Below are 23,814 nucleotides of genomic sequence, written 5' to 3'. Positions count from 1 at the left end.
AGACGAAGCGGTGCAGATGTTATTCAACTACATCCATGAATTCTATGAGAAAAAATGAGTTTGTGCAATCCTAAATCAAGTACACATTTGTGGCAAAGTTGAAGAAAAGACACTAAAATTTTTTAAGGAAAAGGAAAAATTTCCCCATTTCTCCCTCATTTCCCCCCAGTCCTGCTTCCCAGAGCTCACTGCTCTTAACATTTTGCTGAGGATCCTTTTAGCCACCCCTCACCCACCCTCACATACACACAGATAAACCCAAACTAACAAAAATGCACCAGATCGATCTGGCTCGGGTTATATTTAAATCATTTTATAAATGACTTTTTCCTACACGCCCCCATTTCAGTTTTGAAATTTTACAGCAGAGTCAATAAATGATTTGGCAACAGTTACGAAATCACAAGTTCCCTTCTTCCCACATAAGCTTTTGCAAACCACAGGCGAGGTTCTGCTGATGGTAAAGCGGCCAGTTTTAGGAAGTTGGTTAGTTTCTTTGTCCATGTGCGCCCGTAGCACAGCGGGTGCCACTCCGCAGCACTGCAGGTTCTAGAATGAGCAATTAGGAAGGACGACCCCAGAAGAGTGGTAAGCTCCTTCTATTCTTTTAACAAAGCTTTCCAAGAAAATAGAGGATTTCTGACCCCGAAATAGGGTTTGGTGGCAAATGGTGTGACCAAAGAAAGTGATGGATGGGCAAGTCAATATAAAAAGGCGAAGTCTTGGGGCAACTCTAAATGTAGACAGAGTGGTCCAGTGTGCAGGAAATTTCAAAAATCAAATGCAGTGGTCTTATCATTTTCAAGAGGAAAAGAAGCAAATTCCAAGTTAGGAATTGAACTGGGGTATGACTTTCTGGTCCTGCCAGAAATGGTATCCTCATCTAGAGTGAAAGGGCTGGGGGTAAAGCAGGTGGGGAGGTGTTTGTCCTTTGCTCTTTGCACAGAAAAGGACAGCCTCTCTTGGCTCACTCCGGGTCGCTTGCTAGTGCCTGGGCAAAGTCCAGACTTCATCTACTACCAGGAGCTTAATGTGTATTCATAATTGCTACTTTTTTGTTCAGAGTTTTTAAGTAAAGAGGTTAGTATTTCCGTAATCATATTCTATAGTGTTTAGACATAGCAGGTGGTCAGCTTTTGTTAGCGTCAGGAACTGTCAGATTGAAAATTTTTCAATCTTTACAATTTTTTAAAAATGGTATGTTTTCTAGAAAATTGAATGAGATTTAAGAGCCATTGCAAAGACTGATTTCAAGAGACTCCCATCCCACATTTACCTTAGTATCTTTTTTTCCACGCTCTAAATTTAGTGCTCATTGAAGTTCTTGGAGTTATTTTTTTTACCAGTATTTAATGTATATATAAGTTCTTGAAGTTCATTTTTTGTATCCAGTGAATGCACATTATAGACCTTGAAAGTAAATTAAGTCTACCCTGAAATTGATGCTTTACAAAATGACTGCAAGGGCTCATAAGGAATTAGGCCAGCAGGTCCAATGACATAGATGGAATTGCATTTGAACGTATCCAATTTTGACTTGATATTTGTAAACTGCTGTGATAGCCAATATAATTGTATTATAAGAAAGTGGAAATAAGATAAAATAAAACTAAACTGGGAAAATGCCCCCCCCCCCCCGTCATTGATGGAGGGTGGAAGGCAAGAACCTAGCCGACTCCTGGCCTCGGGGAGAGAGAGGTTCTTAGCCTTGACTGTATACTAGAATCACAGAGTGAGCTTTAAAAAATCCCGCTGTCCAGGCTGAACCACAGACTAATGGAATCAGCATCTCTGGAGTGGGCTGGGGCATTCGTAGCTTTTCAACTTCCCAGGTATCTCAATGGGCAGCTGAAGTTGAGGGCCACTGTCTTCGGGCAGCATCTGAACAGCTTTTTTGGTCCTTTCCTTAAGGAGCACAGACTTTTTTAGGGGCTGACAAGGCCTCCAGGAAGACCCAAAGCTTATTTATTAGCCCCTTAGCTTGATTCCAGATAGCAAAATCAAAGTTCCTTGTATGCCTTATCTGAAAAGCCGAGGCAGTGGATCAGGGCGAGGGCACTTGATCAAGTCCATTCTTCATTCTGCTTCTCATTCTTTCGTGTAATAGTCCTGCAAACTGCACGGGGGTTGATGAGAGAGAAGGCAGTCCCATGGAAACCCAGACTGACCGTATCAGGGTATGTCTCGCAGGGGAGGACGTCATGACCCAGGGTCAGGCTTGGAAACTCAGTTGGATATTATTTGTGTGTCTCAGCATCGCCTCTGGGGTCTACTGAGGGGGATGTCATTCCAGTGAAGTACCATTTGAGTTCAACTGAGTTACTAAATGGAGTTGAGGGATTTGTTATTTTTTAAAGTATTATCCCCAATTTAGAACTATTCAGGGCTATGCAGACACAGTACATTTAAACGCATAACCCATGGTTCTCGATCGGCATTAGCAATACAGGCTGTGTTGACTCTTCAGGTGGTTACGAAGAGCCGCTAGCTGGTGAATATGTCTAGAATCAGTGGATTTCCAGTTGTTCTGTGGAATTACAGAGCACCTGGAAGTGCTCTCTGTTAGACTGATCGGTGGAAAGGCAAGGTGGGTAATACCCCCAGCATTTAATTCCAGAAGGTTCCAGGTATGGCTTTGGTGTTTCTGCCAAAAATTGAAACCAGATCACTGCCAACCAGCCACTTGGTACCAATTTGTTAACTACGTGGGTACCTCTAGGCTCAATTTTCCGGTCTGCCACCTACCATCTAAGTGACCTTGGGTAGATGAGCCTCTGAGCCTCAGGTTCCATGTCTGTAAAATGGGGGCTTATGATAGCACCCACCTCACTGATTTTTATGAAGCTCAGACAAGAAAATGCATGACTTGTGCTCCCAGTGTTTGCTTCATGATAAAGCACTCAACAAACGCACGCTCCCGTATTTCCTGGAATTCAAGCAGCATAATTTTTCATATTTTTATGCGTATGAAATTGATACGTGCATTTAATGTGGTAGTGGTTTCTTTTGTCTTCCAAAGCTGTTAGTGAATCCATCAAACGTGGAATGGATCAAGTCAAGTATCTATTATTAACTGTAAATTTCATGTAAGGCGACAAATTCTGTGTGCCCAGCCATTTCTTTATTAATGTACTTTCATAATATCAATAATATCAATATATCAATATACATAATATCAGTATATCAACTGCAAACACATCAGAACCCATGAAAAATTAGAAATATTTCCAGTTTGGCAAACATTTAGTTCTGGTGGAATCCTGCGTCATGCTCAAACAGCGAAGTCATTCAGTTGGACGGATTCATCACATTTTACAATCAATAGGTACCCTTGATCCTTTCATGTCAGGGGGGCATCAGCAGGCTCTATTCTGAGGAAGGGGTGCAACTGGGGAGGTGGTCTGAGGCAAATCACCTCTTAGGAAAGGAAGCTTTCGAAGAGGGAGGAGGGAGGGGGCAGCTTTGCAACATCGCTGCTTGCAGGCTAGGAAAGGGGTGTGAAAAGATAAGAAGCTGTCTGTTCCAGGAAGGCAGCTTTAGATGCCTCACAGACCACCTTCACCCTAGATTGTGTTATGGTAAAACCTGCAGGGTTTAGTTTAGCCTTGCATGGTGGGGTTTGCTGCCTTTGCACCCCACACTTGTGGTCTCTGCCCTGCCTACAGCTCTCGCCCCATGGGCTGGGCTCTGAGCGTGGCTCCTGGGCTCACTCTGACTCCCAGGGTGCACTCAGCTAAGGCAGGCTTTATTGAGCTGTTCCTGAAACTGCACTGGCCTTTCACAGTTATGTTTTTGGTGTCCACTGGGGCCCAAGGTGAAAAGGAAGATGTGGGTGGGGACTGAGATAGGTTGTTTTCGTTGTGCCGTTTGGTTCCCTCAGAGCCCGAAGGAGAGGATGGGCTTATCGTATACCATGGACCCAACCAAAGATCTGATTTGCCGTGGAAATCAGAAAAACGGTTGTGAAATTACTTCCTCAGTAGCATGCAATGCTATATATTCGGCAGGGTGCAGGAAGTGAAGCAAATTTTTTTTTTTTTTTTTTTTGCCGTATGCGGGCCTCTCACTGTTGTGGCCTCTCTCGTTGCGGAGCACAGGCTCCGGACGCGCAGGCTCAGCGGCCATGGCTCACAGGCCCAGCCGCTCCACGGCATGTGGGATCTTCCCAGACCAGTGCACGAACCCGTGTCCCCTGCATCGGCAGGCGGACTCTCAACCACTGCACCACCAGGGAAGCCCGCAAATTTCATTTTTGCGTGTGATTCATATGGTTTCTTTTTTTTAAAATTAAGGGTACTTTAATTAATTAATTTTTGGCTGTGTTGGGTCTTCGTTTCTGTGCAAGGGCTTTCTCTAGTTGCGGCAAGCAGGGGCCACTCTTCATCGCGGCGCGCGGGCCTCTCACTGTCGCGGCCTCTCTTGTTGTAGAGCACAGGCTCCAGACACGCAGGCTCAGTAGTTGTGGCTCACGGGCCTAGTTGCTCCGCGGCATGTGGGATCTTCCCAGACCAGGGCTCGAACCCGTGTCCCCTGCATTAGCGGGCAGATTCTCAACCACTGCGCCACCAGGGCAGCCCCATATGCTTTCTTTAAAGAAATGGGTCTTGATTTTTTTTTTCTGTGTGTTCCAAGGCAGCACCAGCGAAAGATTGAGACCATGTAGACCCAGTCATCCTTAGCAGGGTGTGCTATGCACTGAGCTCACTGGCCTGACCAAAGGGCTTTTTCTGGCAGCTTGAACTTGTCTCAGCAGTGGGTTCCACCGGTCAGCACTTACTCCCCTGCTCTCTGCTTTTCCCATCTGTTTCCTGGGGCTGCTGTTGCAGAGTACCACCAATCTGGTGACTCAAAACAACAGAAATTTATCCTCTCCCAATTCTGGAGGCCGGAAGTCTGAAATCCAGGTGTTGTCAACAAGGTGGTTTCCTTCTTGGAGGCTGAGAGGGAAAATCTGGGCCATGCCTTTCTCCCAGCTTCTGGGGTGGCCGGCAGGTCTTGACGTTACTTGGCTTGTAACTGCATCCTTCCAATCTCTGCCTCTATCTTCCCATGGTCTTCTTTCCGAAGTGTGTCTGTGTCCACACTTCCCTCTTCTTATAAGGACATCGGTCATTGAATTAGGGCCCATCCTAGTCTGGTACGACCTCATTTTAACTTGATTCCATCTGCAAACACCCTATTTCCAAATAAGATCACGTTCACGTGTAGAGGCTAAAATGTCAACATGTCATTTTGGGGGGACATAATTCAACCTGCAACACTCTCCTTTTCTGGTCCTCTTTCCTGCCACTTACACTCAACCCTCGGCCTTCCCTTCAGCCTCTCCCAATCTAATATTTACCTTGCTTTTCAGTAAGTGTCTCCTACTTATCTTGTCTAGTTTCTGGGGACCTGATCTGAGCCCCAAGATGCCATCATTGACAACCAGGGCCAATCTCACTTTAGGCACAGAAGACACAGGACCTCGGGCCCATGATGCTACAAGCAAAGATTTTAATTTCTTTTAAAAATCAGCAAAAGAATGAATATATTCCAGCCTGGATTATATTTGTCTTTATACCAACGTGGTCATAAAATATAATTTTTACTATTTCTTTTTTTTATGGAGGAAGGGGCACATGAGGGCCAAAGTATCTCAGGCCCATGAAAGTCATAACTTGGTCCCATTGACAACCACGTTCTCTTTTCTGATTTAATATATGCCAAGGACAATTCAGGAATCGCTAATGTGTTTCCAGTGAAGGAGGTTTAAATATCAACTCACGGTCCCTTACCTGAAACCTGTAGGCCAGAATTGTGTCAAAGCTCAGAATTTGTATTTTAGCAAGAGAAGATGGTACATACAGGATTTATTACAGAATACTTCCGATGGGCCAACGGCAGCCCTGATGCTTACGCACAATGGTGATTTCTGCCGTGAAACCAGAGGGCTCCTGCTAAGTGGATAAATAAAGATCATACTAACCTTAGGTCAGTTTGGATCAGGTTTTGCTGCCAAATAAGTTAGGATAAAGCCCGAAAATCTTCTGGTGCTCAGATTTTTAAGGATTTCAGAATTGCAGAGGGAGGATTGAGCATCTGTACAAGACAGGATCTGCATTAAGAAAATAAAGCATCAACGACTGTCCTAGGTGCCAGAAGACCTGATTCTATCAATTGCTGTGTCTGTGATTTGTCTTTTCTTTTTTTTTGTGTCCATCTTTCTTTGATGCTGGGTGAATTCCAGGTGACTGGCGCTGACGGTTATTTCATACTCAGGAGTGAGACACCAAACAGCTAATGAGAAGCTTCAGCTGCAAGGACTGGCCTTCCCAAGGATAGGTCCCAGCCTAGGATGGGAGCCAGCTTCTGGTTAGGGTGTGCCAGTGTGATTGGGGATCTTTGTTGTGGTGCAGGGCCAGGGCTAGGGTGAGGAGAGTGAAGCACTTGGTTTGGTGGAGAATTTCAGGGAGATAGGGTCCCCAAAAGCTCAGCAATCAACATACATAATATATTAATGCTGTATTTTAAAAATCAAATAGGCAAACTCTGGTCCTCAGGCTGGTTGCCTATTTCGGTAAATCAAGTTTTCTTGGAACCAGAGCCGGGATGGGGTGAGGCAGGTGAAACACTGCTTTGCAAGTGCAGGGTCCGATTCTGTCGTTATTTAATACTGATACATAGTCCATCAGGGACTTTACTTTTTTAAAACTATATTCATCTTGATGACTACATTTTTGGGGGTCCCCTTAAATTTTACACTCGTGGCCCTGCTGCTGTGCCTGTCCATCTTCCCAATGAGATGCTCCAATCTCCTGCCTGGGGTGCTGGAGCGGGGCGTCTATAAACCAGGTGGATGTCAGAGGCCCCGGAGCCAGAGGAGGGAAGAGGATGGGATTCTGCGCTCCAGATACACACTGTGCTTTAACCCTCCTGTTTGCTTTTTGACAGTTTGCCCCTGCCTTCACTTGTGCCTGAATTCCTGAACCGAAGGCTCTGGATTCAACCTTTCGAGGTAGTAAGTCTCAGGGAGGGAATCAGGAGGGGTCTAACTTCTCATGCAGACTTTCAACCCGTCCCCTGTGCAGCCCTGCCAGGCATACCGCCACCCTGACTGTTGCCCGCCAGCCCCGGAGCCTTTCCGGGCTTGTATGCTGTGAATTGACCTCGCTCTGGTTGGCTTTAGCCTCCTCTGCTCTGCTGTGCCACTTACCACTCATCCACCTGCTTTCCATCTTCCTCAACTTCATACACATTCCTTGTCTGCTGTGGTCTCCTCTCATGCCCTTTCTCTCCTTGTAGGCTCCTAGCCCTTTGCTCTCACTTTAATGGGCGCCTTCAGCTGTCAGCCTCAAACAACAGAAATCTCTTTTCTTTCTTCCTTCCCTCCTCTCTTCCTCTCTTCCTCTCTCTCTTTCTTTCTCTCTCTGTCTCTCTCTGTTTTATTTGCATAGTTTTACTTTCTACCTTATTTGCATAATTGCCCCTTTTCCCTTTATTTACAGAGTTGCCATTTCTCTATTTTATTTGCTGAGTTGCCATGTTTCTTCTGCCAGGCTGGATGGTTTTTATTCATTGGTTACACCTTAATGGGGATAAATTCTCTCCAGTATCCTTCTTAGTTCTCTGGGACCTGGTTCCCTTTGATGTCCTTTGGAGCCAAGACTTTTGGAAGCCAGAGGCATGGGTGTGGCCAAGAGGAGGAACTTGGCTGGAAAGGTGTGACTCTTGCTGCCCAGGGCTTTGGGCTCTGCTCTCTCACCTCAGAGCCCGTTGAATGTTGATGAGCCCTTGCAGTCCGTTTTGCATCTGTGAGGCCCTGAGGTGGATGGAGAGGCTTGAACAATCAGGGTTTTCTCTTCAACATCTTTGCTAACTGCCTGCTCCCCGCCTCCCACTCTTCCTGTCCATGTACTTCTCTTCAAACTGAAGTTATTTGGAACTTGTCAACTCCTGTTCTTACCTCAGGACACATTTTCGGGAGGGTGAAGTTAGGAACCTCAAGCTCTTCACTCAGAAATCCTTTCTGCAATGTTCTGCTCATTTCCATGTTCCAAGCTTTGTTTTAAGTTGCCTCAGATTCTCTGGGAGGCCATATCCATCCTGAAGTGTCAGAAGGCTCTTCTTCTGGTCTCTGGCGCCTCCTAGAGGCTTTTCTCCTCAATTGCTCAGTGTTGTGTGAGAGTCGTGTTTGGAATTAGATGTTGAGGCCTTAACTTGAGGCTAGGAAGGCTGCACAGCACCGCCCTGTCCTCTGGACCCCCCCAAGTAACCACATAAAAGTGTCTTGCCTACCAACAGCACTCTGTTTACCACGCTAAGAGAAGAGTCTGCAACCACCTGGCCATCTGTTCCCCAGGGGACTTTTTAAAAATGAATTTTAAAAATTTTTTATTAAGCTATAATTAAAAAGTATAATAGGAAGCTGACAAGCACTGCCTCAGCCAGGTGATCAGGGTCCACACCAACAGTGAAAGTTGTGTATGTGCCCTAGGTGAGCTGTGACTCAAGTGGCACTTGACCTCTCAGGTTGTCCTCCCCCAAACCCATTACCCCAGTCTAATCATGACAAAGATGTCAGACATATCCCAACTGAGGGACAGTCTACATGACCATCCCCTTTCCCATCCTTATTTTGCTCCCTGGTACTTTCCACCATCTAACATCTTGTAATGTAACCTCCAAAGGGGCAGGTAATTTCATCTGTTTTGTTCATTGCTATATTCCCAGCTTGAAAACTGTCCCCAAAATAAAGTACATGCTTAATAAATATTTTTGAATGAATGAATAAGTGAATATAGAGCTACCTTTTCCTTTTTAATTGCTGCATAGTATTCCATTGTATGAATATAACATCCTGGTTTATTTAACAAGACTACTACTCATAGGCATTTAGATTATTTCCAGTCTTTTGCTATTGCTAAGAGCCCTGCATGGAACATCCTTGGATATAGGCATTTGTACATGTGAGGGTCTCTCTTACAATCTGCTTCTAGAATTGAAATTGCTGAGTCTAAGTATATCTCTCCAATTTTGATAGATATTACAGATTTCTCTCCATCTTAGAGGTGGCCTCACCTACACAGTAGAATCAGTGAAAAATGGTATCTCAGTGTAATTTTTTGAGTGAAGTTGAGTATATTTTCCTTTGTTTAAGAGCCATTTGTGTTTCCTTTCTGTGAACTGTCTGTTAATATGTTTTTGTTCATTTTTTATTGAATAATTTGTCTTTTCAGGTATGCTTAAAAAGTCTTTACATATCAAATATATCACCCCCTTATCTGTGATATGAACTGCAAATACTTTCTCCTACTTTATTTCACTTTTGGCATTGCTTACTGTGCTTTTTGTGAGGCAGAATTTACATCTGTGTGTGGTTTAACTGGTCAGTCTTTGCTTTTTTTTTTTTTTTTTTTTGACCTCTGCTCTATTATTTTTTCATGATTCTGGAGTAACTAGGCAATGCAGTTAGACAATAAAAATAAATTAGATTGCATAAAGGGTGATAAGAAGATCATCATTATTTGTAGACGGTTTAATTGCTTAGCCAAGAAAATCACGTGGAGAGGCAACTATTCCAAATAATCAGAGAATTTAATATAGCGATTTGGTATAAAATTAATATATAGAAATCTACAGTTTTAGTGTACACCCGTGAGAACCTGTTAGAAGGTAAGATAGGAGTGATCCATTCACAAAAGAAGAATGATGAACAGGACTTGCCCTATCAGATGCCAGCATACCTAAAAACTGTAATTATTAAGACATGTGGTACCAGCATGTGAATGATGAAGAGATTGGAGAAATTGAATAAGAGTCTAGAAATAGATCGAAATACATAGGAAAGTTAGCATATGATAAAGGGAGCAATCAGATTGGTGAGCAAAAGATTATTCAATAAATGATGGTGGGGCAACCAGGTCTCCATTTAGAAAAAAATAATGTGGGTCCCCACCTCACATTTTATGCCAAAACAATTTCAGTGGGATAAGATATTTCAATAGAAGAAAATGAAATCATAAAAGTACTAGAAAAACAGGTGCTAAAATTGTTGTAGAACTGAAATGTGGAAGATCCTTTGTGGCTTCCACTGCCCTGGATGATCTCATTCACACTCATGGCTGTACTTGTCATGACTCCCAAATTCATCCCTGTACCAGAACTCTCCTCTGAGTCTGAGATGCACATATGTAACTGCCTACTGGATGTCTCCACTGGAAGATCACAAACTCAGCTCAAGTTCAGCATGTCAAATTTAATTAATACTATTCACTCCCCGCTTCCCCAGCTCCAAATGATCTTTTCCCCTCAGTGAATGGCACTCTCTCTCTCATTCATCTAGTTGCACAGACCAGAAACCTGGAAGTCACCATGAATTCTTCCCTCTCCCTCATAATCCAGCCTCCCCATTATAATCTATTGCCATGTCTCTCAGTGTTACTTCCTAAGTATCTCTTGAATCCATTTCTCTTTATCTCCATCACCACCAACTTGGTTCACGCTACCATCACCTTGCTCCTGAAGGTCTGTGCCCTCTTGCCAGTGATGACTGTAGAATAATGAGCATGGTACCACCTTCAAAGGCTTGCACTGCTCCTCAGATCAAGATCAAAGTCCACTCTCATCTTCTCTTAACATCCCTGACTTTCTTTCAGTCCCTTACATTCACGTGCTCGTTCAGATGAGGACTGAAAAATGTCCATTGACTGTAGTGACATGGAGATACTGAGGACCTCTGCAACATCTCTATTTGTCATCTCTCACGTGCCATTCCAATCCTCTTAGCCCCGCTTCTTATTCTGAGTCCTACTGTTGCAAGCAGTTCTCTGCAGGTTTCGGTCGACTTTGAGGACTTGAAACCTGGTGTGCTTTGTCTCAGGCCCACACCACGCCCCTCTTGATTCCTGTCCAGGGCTCCTCTGAAGGCACAGCACGGGAAAATCAAAGGAATACACGCAGGGCCTTTGCATACGCTGGGACATTCTTTTGACCTCTTTCTGTTTTATACATGCCAAATCAACCTTAAAATCACAGTTCAAGTTCCACTTCCTCGGGAAACCTTTCCCAGCCTCCATGAAGAGGTCAAATCCTCCTCTTTTTAGGCTCTTCTAGTGTCACTTACTTCTTTGTGTCACCGTTGAAATCTCGTAATGTTGTGTTTCACTCACGTCTGTTTAACCCACTAGACTGTAGAGCTAACTAGTAAGCTGTGCGTGTCATCAGATAGACCCCCCCAAGGCCACCCACTAGCTAGGAGAGGACAAGGAAGAGTCAGGAAGTAACTTCCAAAATGTTCACACTTGGAAATCACATAGGCTCAGATCTGCTTAGGTGCTGAGCAAACATAATATTGCCTGGGTTACTTACCAAAGTTCCTCGCATCCCCGAGCTTCGTTACCTCCTTGGCACACCTGTGTCTCCCAGTGGAGATGTAGAACTTTGAGACCTGGAGTGGCATCTGCAAAAGCTGCATATTTTCAAGCTGTGAATCATCTTGTAACACACATTTTCTAGATGTATTAGTTTTCTTTTTTTTTAAGTGTTTTTTTTAAATTAATTAATTTATTTTTGGCTGTGTTGGGCCTTCGTTGCTGCGCGCAGGCTTTCTCTAGTTGCAGTGAGCGGGGGCTACTTTTTGTTGTGGTGCGCGGACTTCTCGTTGTGGTGGCTTCTCTTGTTGCAGAGCACGGGTACTCTGGTGCTCTAGAGCACAGGCTCAGTAGTTGCGGCGCACAGGCTCAGTTGCTCCGCGGCATGTGGGATCTTCCCGGACCAGGGATTGAAGCCATGTCCTCTGCATCAGCAGGCGGATTCTTAACCACTGCACCACCGGGGAAGTCCACCTAGATGTATTAGTCTTCTACTGCTGTGTAACAAATAACCCCCAAACTGAAACACTTCAAACAATACACATTTATTAGCTTAAATTTCTGTGGGTTAGAGTTTGGGTGGGCTTGCCTGGGTTCTCTGCTTTAGGTCTCATAAGGCTAAAATCAAGGTGTTGGCCAGCTGGACTCTTATCTCAAGGCTCTGGCTGAGGATCCATTTCCAAATTCATTTGGGCTGTCAGTCAGCTTTAGTTCTTTGTGGTTGTAAGATCAGGGACCCCATTTCCTTGCTAACTGTCAACAGGGAGCCACTGTCAGCTTCTACACGCTGCCTGCATTCCTTGTCAGGGGCCCACCCCCTCCATCTTTAAGTCTGCAGTTATGTGTCCAATTCTTCTCCTGCTTCCCATCTCTCTGACTGTTCCTTCTGCTACTAGCCAGAAAAAACTCTCTGCTTTTAAAGGCATATATGATTAGATTAGGGCCATCTAGATAATCTCCTTTTTGTCACATAATGTAACATAATTACAGGAGTAATACCAAGGGGCAAAAGTCATAGGAATCACCTTAAAATTCCGCCTACCACACCAGGTAAAGCAGGGCTTTCTTTTAGTAAAAGTTAAACATTAAGCAGCGGCACCTTGATGGTGCTGTAGTTGGAAATAACTACGAGAGATTGAAAATGTCTGGAAGTTCTGTTCCACTTTAGTTTTCATCTCATAAGAAGCTGGCTTTTCCTTAGCTGTTACAAATGGCAGTAATTACTGATCCTCAGAATACTCAACATCCATGTAAAAATCTTTTCTAATATAGGAAGGGTATGGCAGTGACTGTTAGTTCACTAACCCTAAATTCCAGGAGAATTTAAAAAGAAAGCACGTACTTGGTTTAACTCACAATAAGGACGTGAGTTGGGCTTTAGTGAAAAATAGTTTAGTAAAGATTGGTCTCCACACCCGGCGAAATAAGATTTTGAGAGTTTTTTTGACTATAACCCTTGATCATACCAATCACATTAATCTGTTCATTGCTTCGTATAATTACCAAAATAATATATTCAGCCCCTGAAAGAGTCGCAGAAAGTGAGGCACTCTACTAAGTGTTACAAAGGATGCATAAAAAGACAAAACGTCATGTCTTCCCCGCAGAAGTTTACAAAAGCAGAAGAATGGCTATTCATGCCAATGTTTGTATGATAAGGGACATATAAATAGCAGCCTCCTTAGAAAACATTTTTTGAGTGCTGTCTACATTTGAGGAACTGTTCTGGCATAAAGATTTCAAAATGAGATTGTGTAGCATGACGGTTAGTGATTAAAGATGCCATGTTGGAATCAGATGGACTCGTCTCCCCTCTACAGTGTGTTATCCTTCTGAAAGTTAGTTAAGTCTCTGAGTTTGTTTCTTCACTTACAAAATATGGATAATAATAGAACCTATCTCGTTTGTTGCTGGGAACATAAACATGGGTGAGAAAATGTTTATGTTTGGCGTAAAACGTGACACTTCGTTTGCTATTATTATCGACAGAAAATGTCCACTTTCATGCTAGGACATAAGAGAATTTGATACATACCATCATAGAGGTATAGAAAAATTGTGGGAAATACCAATAAAATATATGCTGTGTAGGTAAAAGGTAAGAGTCATCTCCGGATCTGGACTCTCCTTGGGACTGGCCAAAGTTTCATCGAGTTATGCTAATAGGTCGAAGCGACAGATGTATAGCTTGCTGTGCTATAGATCTGGCGTGAACCATAGCCAGGGTCCAGCATCAGGCCCGTTATTGTGGTGAGGCATCTTGATGAGTGCTTCTGCAAAAGCTTTTCAGGTTTTCTTGTCATCACATCTCAGATAGCTTCATCTTTCGCTTCTTTGAGCACCATGAAGCTGAACACGGTCAAAAACTAAAATCGTTTGGAACCTAATTTAATGCAGTGTATTTAACAGTTAAGAGAACTCCCACTTCAAAACTCAGGCCAAGTATGGTTGAAGCACTGTGAATTTCATCATGAAATGCCCAGCAAATATTGCCCCTCTCATATTGTGACTCCACTTTGATTTTCTTTAGGAAAACATGACTCTTCGGTTTTTGCTTCTGACCTGCCTTTTCCTGCTAATCTCTGATTCCTGTGAGTTCTTCGCTGAAGCAAATTATTCTAGAAGCTATCCTTGCGATGAGACAAAACGAAATGGCTCCGTTATTGCAGAATGTAACAATCGTCAATTACACGAGGTACCCCAAACAGTGGACAAAAGTGTGACAGAACTAGACCTATCTGGTAATTTCATCAGGCGCATAACAAATGAATCATTTCAAGGGCTGCAAAATCTGACTAAGATCGATCTAAACCATAACGTCAAGCTGTGGCCCCAGAATGAAAATCCTGCTGTAAAGAACGGTATGACTATTACAGACGGGGCATTTCTCAACCTAAAAAACCTAAGGGAGTTACTGCTTGAAGACAACCAGTTACAAGAAATGCCGGCTGGTTTGCCAAAATCTTTGAAAGAACTTAGTCTAATTCAAAATAGAATAACTGTGTTAACGAAAAAGAACACTTCTGGACTTAGGAATCTGGAAAGTCTCTATTTGGGCTGGAACTGTTACTTTGCTTGTAATGAAACCTTTGCCGTAGAAGATGGAACCTTTGAAAACCTTACCAAGTTGAAGGTGCTGTCATTATCTTTTAATCCCCTTTTCCACGTGCCACCCAAACTGCCAAGCTCCCTAACAGAGCTCTATCTTAGCAACACCAAGATCAAAAACATCAGTCAAGAAGACTTCAAGGGACTGAGAAATTTAAAAGTACTAGATTTAAGTGGGAACTGCCCGAGATGTTTTAACGCGCCATTTCCCTGCATACCTTGCAAAGGAGGTGCTTCAATTCAGATACATCCTCTTGCTTTTCAAACCCTGACCCAACTTCGCTACCTAAACCTCTCTAGCACTTCGCTCCGGAAGGTTCCTGCGACCTGGTTTGACAACATGCATCATCTGAAGGTGCTGCATCTCGAATTCAACTATTTAATGGACGAAATAGCCTCTGGGGAATTTTTGGCAAAACTGCCCTCCTTAGAAATACTTGACTTATCTTACAACTACGAGCTGAAAAAATATCCACAGTACATTAATATTTCTCAAAAATTTTCGAAGCTTACATCTCTCCAGATATTGCATTTAAGAGGTTATGTGTTCCAGGAACTTAGAAACGAAGATTTCCAGCCCCTGAGGAACCTCTCAAATTTAATGGCTATCAACTTGGGCGTTAATTTTATTAAGCAAATTGATTTTACCGTTTTCCAGTCGTTCTCCAACCTGAAAATCATTTACTTGTCCGAAAACAGAATATCACCCTTGGTCAGCGACACCGAGCAACAAAATGCAAATGGCCCCTCTTTCCAAAGGCATATCCTTAAGCCACGGTCAGCAGATACTGAGTTTGACCCACATTCGAATTTTTATCATGACACCAATCCTTTGATAAAGCCACAATGTTCCAATTACGGCAAAGCCTTAGATTTAAGCTTGAACAGTATTTTCTTTATTGGGATAAAGCAATTTGAAGGTTTTAGGAACATTTCCTGTTTAAATCTGTCTTCAAATGGCAACGGTCAAGCGTTAAATGGAACTGAGTTTTCACTTTTGCGTGGTATCAAGTATTTGGACTTGACAAACAACAGACTAGACTTTGATGATGATGCTGCTTTCAGCGAATTGCCATTGTTAGAAGTTCTAGATCTGAGCTACAATGCGCACTACTTCCGAATAGCAGGGGTAACACACCGTCTAGGCTTTATTCAAAATTTAACTCAGCTGAAAGTTTTAAACTTGAGCTACAATAGTATTTTTACTTTAACAGAACCATACCTGAAAAGCATGTCCCTGGAAGAACTAGTTTTCAGTGGAAACCGCCTTGACCTTTTGTGGAATGCTCAAGATGTCAGGTACTGGCAAATTTTTAAATATCTCAGCAATCTGACACGGCTTCATTTAGCCTCTAATAACCTTCAGCGTATCCCCGATGAAGCCTTCCTTAACTTGCCCCGGAGTCTCACCGAACTATATATAAATGATAATAGGTTAAATTTCTTTAACTGGTCCTTACTACAGCAGTTTCCTCATCTCTGCTTGCTTGACTTAAGTGGGAACGAGCTGTTCTTTGTAACTGACAGCCTATCGAAATTCACATCTTCTCTTGAGACACTGCTCCTGGGTCAAAACAGGATTTCCCACCTGCCGTCCGGCTTTCTTTCCGAAGCCAGCAGTCTGACACACCTCGATTTAAGTGCCAACCAGCTCAAGATGATCAACAAATCCACGTTTGAAACTAAGACCGCCACCAAGTTAGCCATTTTGGAACTAGGTAGAAACCCTTTTGACTGTACCTGTGACATCGGAGATTTTCGAGAATGGATGGATGGGAATCTGAACGTCACAATTCCCAGACTGACAGATGTCATTTGCGCCAGTCCTGGGGATCAACAAGGCAAGAGTATTGTGAGTCTAGAGCTCACAACTTGTGTTTCAGATACCATTGCGGCAATATTCTGTTTCTTCACCTTTTTTGTCACCATCTCAGTTATGCTGGCTGCCCTGGCTCATCATTGGTTTTACTGGGATGCTTGGTTTCTCTATCATATGTGCTTAGCTAAGGTAAAAGGCTACAGGTCTCTTTCCACATCCCAGACTTTCTACGATGCTTACGTCTCTTATGACACCAAAGATGCCTCTGTCACGGACTGGGTGATCAATGAGCTGCGCTTCCACCTGGAAGAGAGTGAGGACAAAAATGTGCTCCTCTGTTTAGAGGAAAGGGATTGGGACCCGGGACTCGCCATCATCGACAACCTCATGCAGAGCATCAACCAAAGCAGGAAAACAATATTTGTTCTAACCAAAAAGTATGCCAAAAACTGGAACTTTAAAACAGCTTTCTACTTGGCCTTGCAGAGGCTAATCGATGAGAATATGGATGTGATTGTCTTTATTCTGCTGGAGCCAGTGTTGCAGCATTCGCAGTATTTGAGGCTGCGGCAGAGGATCTGCAAGAGCTCCATCCTCCAGTGGCCTGACAACCCCAAGGCGGAAGGCTTGTTTTGGCAGAGTCTGAAAAATGTCGTCTTAACTGCAAATGATTCACGGTATAACAATTTGTATGTCAATTCCATTAAGCAGCACTAACTGATGTTAAGTCCGGGTTCACCAACATACTAAGAATGCACAGCAATGACCCTTCTGTCTTAGCTATCACTTGGTGTGTAACAAATTACCCCCAAACTTAATGGCTTAAAATGATACAATTTGTTATGTCATAGTCTCTGGATCAGGAGTCCAGGCGTGGCTTATCGCTGGGTCCTCTGCTCAGGGCCTCTCAAAGGCTGTAATCGCCGTGTCAGCCAGGGCCACAGGCATCTGCTAGGGTTAGCATCCACTTCTGGGCTCACACTCATGTGGTGGTTTTCAGGGTTGAGTTCTTCCTGGGCTGTTGGCCCAAGGCTGCCCTCAGTTCCCGGCCATGTGGACCCCTTGCTGTGGCAGCTTGCTTCATCAAAGCCAACAAGAGAGAGAGATTGCTGACACCGTGGAAGTCGCCATCTTTGTAGTCTAATCAGGGAAGTGATAACCCATCACCTTGGCCATATTCTGCTTGTTAGAGTTAAATCACCAGCCCTGCCAGCTCCATGGGAGTGATCACCTCAGTCCTGGAAAAGTGGTCCATGACCGAGATGGGCGGTTGTGATAGCCTCGCTCAGCCTGCCATCTTGGTCATAAATGGTGAATACCAGGAGAGGGGACCATTGTGGCCATCTTAGCAGTTGGCCTACTATACCTTCATTTCAATATCTCAGAACTTTTGCAACTATGATACTTCTGATGTTAAGTTGCTATTTAGATTTATCATATATCCATGGCTATGTGGTTATATTACGCTGTGTTTGCAGTAGTCCTTCTTTTACAATTACTTTTATAAATACTGGCACTTCTAAGGTTTAGATGCCATTTAAAGGCTAAGATGGATGGTATTTAAAGTGTTTTGCTTTTGTTTTTTTTTTTTACTTCTTAACCATTTTTTAAAAGTGTGTAGCTAAATTAGAAGCATTTGGAGTATCTGTCAATTGCTATTGCTGTAAATCATGAAATTAATGATTAAAATGCTTCATTTCACATCATAAGCATATAATAAATACACAGTAGGGAAACAGATCTATAATATAAAATAAGTTATCTAAATGTCCATTGACAGATGAATGGATAAAGAAGATGTAGTACATATATACAGTGGAATACTACTCAGCCATAAAAAAAGAACGAAATAACACCATTTGCAGCAACATGGACGCACCTGGAGATTATCATACTACGTGAAGTAAGTCAGAAAGAGAAAGATAAATACCATATGGTATCACTTATATGTGGAATCTAAAATATGACACAAAGGAACCTATCTACGAAGCAGAAACGGACTCATGGACAGAGAACAGACTTGGTTGCCAAGGGGGAAGTGGATGGACTGGGAGTTTGGGGTTAGTAGATGCAAACTATTCCATATAGAATAGATGGACAACAAGGTCCTACTGTACAGCACAGAGAACTATATTCAGTGTCCTGGGATAAACCATAATGGAAAAGAATACTAAAAGAGAATGTATATATAACTGTCGCTTTGCTGTACAGCAGAAATTAGCACAACATTGCAAATCAACTATAATTTAAAAAATAAATAAAAGCCCGGGGGATTAAAAAATAAAATAAAATACCATCAACACTGGGTTTTTGGAGAATACTTAGGAAGAAAAAGCTTTGGTAGAAATCAAAGGGGGAACAGTTTTCATAACGTTTGTACATTAAGATAATTATTAACAGAGAAATTCTATCTTTAGTTCCTACTCAGAAGACGTAATGTCAGAATGCCTACCTGTCGGTACCCTTTATGCAGTTCTGCCACATGTAACAGTGTTGGCATTCCGTACCACCTCTGCTACCCCTTGGTTCCTCTGCATCTGTCCATAGCATCTTCTATCCAGTGTAGTATGAATCTTGAAGAGGTACCTTATGAACTTGAACTGAAAATAACTGGAAATTATTCGAGCGTAAGAAAGTAAAGTCCCTTTAGAATGAAAAGAAGAAAAATCTCCAGTGCACCATACTACCTTAAGTACAGTCTCTTAATTAATCTTGCAGCATGAGCTATCTTTAAATATGAGTTTCTAAGGAACTGAACGAAATGATGTGTCTCAGTGTAACATGGACAAAGTGGAAATCAGTCAAGGACGATTTTAGCTTTGTCACGTTGAACCCTGTGCTGTGCCCATGATGTTAATAGAAAGGTATTTATGCTTGCATTTGTTGAGGCATGAAGACAAATATCTAAAAGCAGGACCGTTCATGGTGGGGTGCAGTTACAGCTCGTTCCTGTGGATGCCACATTAACTTGTTGTCTGGTAGAAGCTCATTCCTGTGTTCTCTGATTGTTTTGGTAAAATAAAAATGTACATGTTTTCAGGGGTAGTGATTACAGGTCTATGTTAAGCTCACATACTTTGGCAGTGTCCTGTTGACAGAATGACAAGTTAATGAAAGTCACAAACAATTTTACCTTTTCCTTAGCAAACATCTTCATAAAGTGAAGGTAGTGAAATCAGTGGTTAATAAAAACATTTGTTCTTGAAACTCATTCATTCCTCATTTAAGATACCATTTTGGTAAAATCAGAACTGTAATTTTGTTGGTTGGTTGGTTGGTTTTGTTATGTTTTGCGGGAGAAGGAAGGATTATTACTTGCAGCAAGTAAGGAGAGCACCGGGGATCTTTGCCGAAGCGGTGTCTCCCAGACCTCTAATTTGTTAAAGAGAAAGCATTGTTCTGTTTTCTGTTATTTTTAAATGAATATATGATAATACCCATATACAAGCTTTGAAAAATTCAAATTTTACAAAGGGATGTATGATTAAATTTCAGTCTCCCTCCCAACACAACTTCGCTTCCTAGAGACAATCACTGTTAAAAGTTCTTATGTAGGGCTTCCCTGGTGGCGCAGTGATTGAGAGTCCGCCTGCCAATGCAGGGGACACGGGTTCGTGCCCCGGTCTGGGAAGATCCCACATGCTGCGGAGCGGCTGGGCCCGAGAGCCATGGCCGCTGAGCCTGCGCGTCCGGAGCCTGTGCTCCGCAACGGGAGAGGGCACACAGTGAGAGGCCCGCGTACCGCGAAAAAAAAAAAATAGTTCTTATGTATCCTTTTGTATTATAAGTGTAAAGGCTCAGTTGCTGTAACCAAGAGATCCAACAATACCGAAGTTTATTTCTTTATCCCGTACGCTATGGCCTGAATGTTTGTGTCCTCCCAAAATTCACATGTTGAAACCTAACCCCCAAGGTGATGGTGTTAGGAGGTTGGACCTTTGGGAGGCGATTAGGTCATGAGAGCAGATCCGTCATGAATTTGATTAGTGCTCTTATAAAAGTGGCCCAAGAACCCTCCCTTGCCCCTTCCACCACGTGACGGTACAGCAAAAAGATAGCTACCTAGGAAGCGTGCTCTCACCAGACGCTGAATCTGCCAGTGCCATGATCTTGGACTTCCCAGCCTCCAGAATTTTGAGAAATAAATGTTTGTTGTTTATAAGCCACCCGATCTCTGGTATTTTGTGATAGCACCCTGGACGGACTGAGACACCCATAACAGTTCCAGTGAGAATAGTTTGGGTTGGCAGGGCAGCTCTGCTCTACATGGCCATTCAAGATCCCATGTTCCTTTCTCTTGTTGCTCTGCTGTCCCGCAGGGAATTGGCATCACCTCCATGGTCCAGGCAGGGTCACCGGTAAGGGTGGGTTCCCACTGTAGGCAGGGGGAAAAATAACAAGGAAGAATACTCAGACCAGTGTCTTAAGGCCTAGACTCAACAGCGGCAAACATCTGCTCCCCTTCCATTAGTGAGGACCTATTTGACGCCACATAACTGCAAGGTATGCTGGGAAATATATATATTTCAAATATAACTATGGAAGCAAGAGAAGAGATTTGGGAGATAGCTAGCAGTCTCTGCCACAACTTCTAGAAGCTTTCAGTTTGCATATCTAAGCCTTTAATTGCTCTTTTACTATAAAGGAGCAGACTCTATACTACTCTTCTATATTTTGCTCTTTTCACTTAAAATTTCTCAGTGTATATTTTCCTTTCTAACGGCTGCATGGTACTGACTTATATGAATGTATCAGAAGGTATTTTCCCCATCCTTTATTGCTGAACATTTAGATTGCTTCCAATCTTTTGGTATTACAAATAATTCGAAAATACTTATATCTTCGTGTTCACGTATACCTATCTTTATAGACTAAGTTTAGTGCAGTGATAAAGTGGTCTGCAGACTGATGCTGAGTCGCACCCTGGGGTGCATTCTCTGCACTCAGTACCATTTCCTGCCACGTGGAGACTCCGTCTCAGAGGGCAGTCTCCATTCTTTTGATGCAGCTGGTTCCTACTCAGATATTTTACACTGTTCATGCAACAAAAATTGAGGGAGCACCTACTGTGTGCACCGGATGTCACTGTGTCAGAGCACACTTGTGCGGAGTCGTTGGACCAATGGTGACTGGCCTGCTCTCCCCTCTCCAAGTCCGGGCTTCAGGTGAGCATGTTTACTCGGGGTGAAAGAGGGGAAGGAAGAGAGGGCTGTGGGAAGGAGCAGCTGTGTTCCAGCAGTCAACATCTGTGTGTGTGAAGGACTCTCTGGGAGGTCTGCCAGGCCTCCATGCTCCAGCTGGTCCTACCACAGTACTGGAAACCCTCCACACAATGCTCATTGCTACATCCTAAAGGAGCCAAGAGTTAGAGCATTAACACTTTAGCTATAATTAGGTCCTCAGACCCCTTCTATTGAGATAGAATAGGCCTCACACATTCCAAACCTCTTCTATCTTTTTCAAGGCTCCATCCTCCCCTATTTATCATCTTTGGTGGTGAGAATACAAGAGTATCGGGCCTGGGATATCTCACCTTTTATCTCATCTATCTTCTTCAATTCACAATTTCTACTTAATGGACAAATGCTTTTTGAACAACTTATACGTGTTGGTTCCAAAATGGCCAAAATCTATCAGCTAACCAATGGATAAATAAAATGGGATATAGCCATACAACGGAATATTATTCAGCCTTAAAAAGGAAGGAAGTACTGACACACACTACAACATGGATGTGCCTTGGAAACCTGATGCTCAGTGAAAGAAGCCTGTCACAAGAGACCACATACTGTATGACGCCATTTATAGGAAATGTCTAGAATAGGCAAATGCATAGAGACAGCAATTAGCTAAGTGGTTCCCTGGGGGCTGGGGGATTGTAAAAAGATGGGAAGTGACTGCAAATGGTAACAGGATTTCTTGTTGGAGTGAGGCAAATGTTCTAAAATTCATTCTAGTGATGGTTGTACAACTCTGTGGATCTACTGACAGCCTTATTTGTCTTCTTTGCCCTTTTTTGGGTGGCTTTTCTAGCATCGCCCCACCATGTCTGAAGCTCCTGGCATTTCTACTCTTCACTCTTGAAGTCCTCTCTATCAGCTCACTTTGGTCCTCTGCTTTTTTCTTGGAGCTGGTTAAGATTTGCCAAATCCCTCTTTGGCACTGATCTCTGTTGGCCTCTGTAAAATGCCCAGGTCTGGTCATAGCAAATCACTCCACCTTTTGAGCATGATTCCTCATTTGTAGAATGGACTACATGATCTCTACGTTATTTTCTAACATTACAACTGTATTAGTTTCCTAGGGTCACCATCACAAAGTACCACAAACTGGGTGGCTTAAAAACAAGTTTATTGTCTCACAGTTCCAGAGGCTAGAAGTCTGAAATCAAGGTGTCTACCGGGCAGTGATCCGTCTGAAACGTGTAGGGGAGGATCCTTCCTTGCCTCTTCTAGCTCCTGGTATTTGCTGGCAGTCCTTGGCGTTTCTTGGCTGTAGACGCATCACTTCAATCTCTGCCTCCATTGTTACATGGCTGCCTTCCCTCTATGTGTCGCTTCTCTTCTTATAAGGACGCCAGTCACGTTGGATTAAGGGTCCACCCCTACTCCAGCATGGCTTCATTTTAACTAATGTCATCTGCAACAGCCCTATTGCCAAACGAGGTCTCATTCTTTTTTTAAAATTTATTTTTGGCTGCGTTGGGTCTTCGTTGCTGCGCGCAGGCTTTCTCTAGTTGCGGCGAGCGGGAGCTACTCTTCACTGCGGTGCGCGGGCTTCTCATCGCAGTCGCTTCTCTTGTTGCGGAGCAGGGGTTCTAGGCGCGCGGGCTTCAGTAGTTGTGGCTTGCGGGCTCAGCTGTTGTGGCTCACGGGCTTCAGTAGTTGCAGCTTGCGGGCTCTAGAGCGCAGGCTCAGTAGTTGTGGCGCATGGACTTAGTTGCTCCACGGCATGTGGGATCTTCCCAGACCAGGGCTCAAACCCCTGTCTCTTGCATTGGCCGGTGGATTCTTAACCACTGTGCCACCAGGGAAGCCTGCGGTGGCTTCTCTTGTTGCAGAGCACGGGCTCTAGGTACGCGGGCTTTGGTAATTGCGGCACGTGGGCTCAGTAGTTGTGGCACGCAGGCTCTAGAGCGCAGACTCAGTAGTTGTGGCGCACGGGCTTAGTGGCTCCGCGGCATGTGGGATCTTCCCGGACCAGGGCTTGAACCCGTGTGCCCTGCATTGGCAGGCGGATTCTCAACCACTGCGGCACCAGGGAAGCCCCACGAGGTCACATTCCGAGGTACTGGGAGTTTGGAAGGACTTCAACATAAAATTGGGGGCGGGGGGACACAGTTCAACTCATAACAACAACCATGGCTTTTCTTCTTTAGAAATCACTCAGAACTCCACGAAAGTTGAAAATGCCCTTGTGAAAGGGAAAGTCATTTATGAATATTGGAAGAATAAAGGCAATTTCCCTCTCAGCTATTAATAGAGCTATTATACTGATATGGCCAGGTTTCCACCGTCATTATCCTTGAACTTAAAACCA

The 23,814-nt window shown here is 43.6% G+C and overlaps 1 protein-coding gene across 2 annotated transcripts in view; it reads left to right on the top strand.

The window, feature by feature from the left end:
- The window catches only part of TLR8 (toll like receptor 8), a 61,598-nt gene extending 41,143 nt beyond the window's left edge, over positions 1-20,455 (top strand). The window contains exons 4-5 of one of the 2 annotated variants that reach the window (XM_029240263.1): positions 6,931-6,994; positions 13,879-17,028. In XM_029240263.1, coding sequence (XP_029096096.1) covers positions 13,885-16,992 — 3,108 coding nt within the window. In that variant the 5' untranslated portion in view covers positions 6,931-6,994; positions 13,879-13,884 and the 3' untranslated portion in view covers positions 16,993-17,028. Of the gene's footprint in view, positions 1-6,930; positions 6,995-13,878 lie in introns of those variants that run through there. The other variant, XM_029240264.1, reaches the window with a different exon arrangement.
- Positions 20,456-23,814: the final 3,359 nt, after the last annotated feature.

Source organism: Monodon monoceros, unplaced genomic scaffold, assembly GCF_005190385.1.
Source record: "Monodon monoceros isolate NGI ecotype Baffin Bay Population unplaced genomic scaffold, NGI_Narwhal_1 Super_Scaffold_22, whole genome shotgun sequence".
Taxonomy (NCBI): Eukaryota; Metazoa; Chordata; class Mammalia; order Artiodactyla; family Monodontidae; genus Monodon; species Monodon monoceros.
The sequence above is the reverse complement of the archived record's forward strand: the minus strand, read 5'-3'. Positions and strand labels throughout refer to the sequence as shown.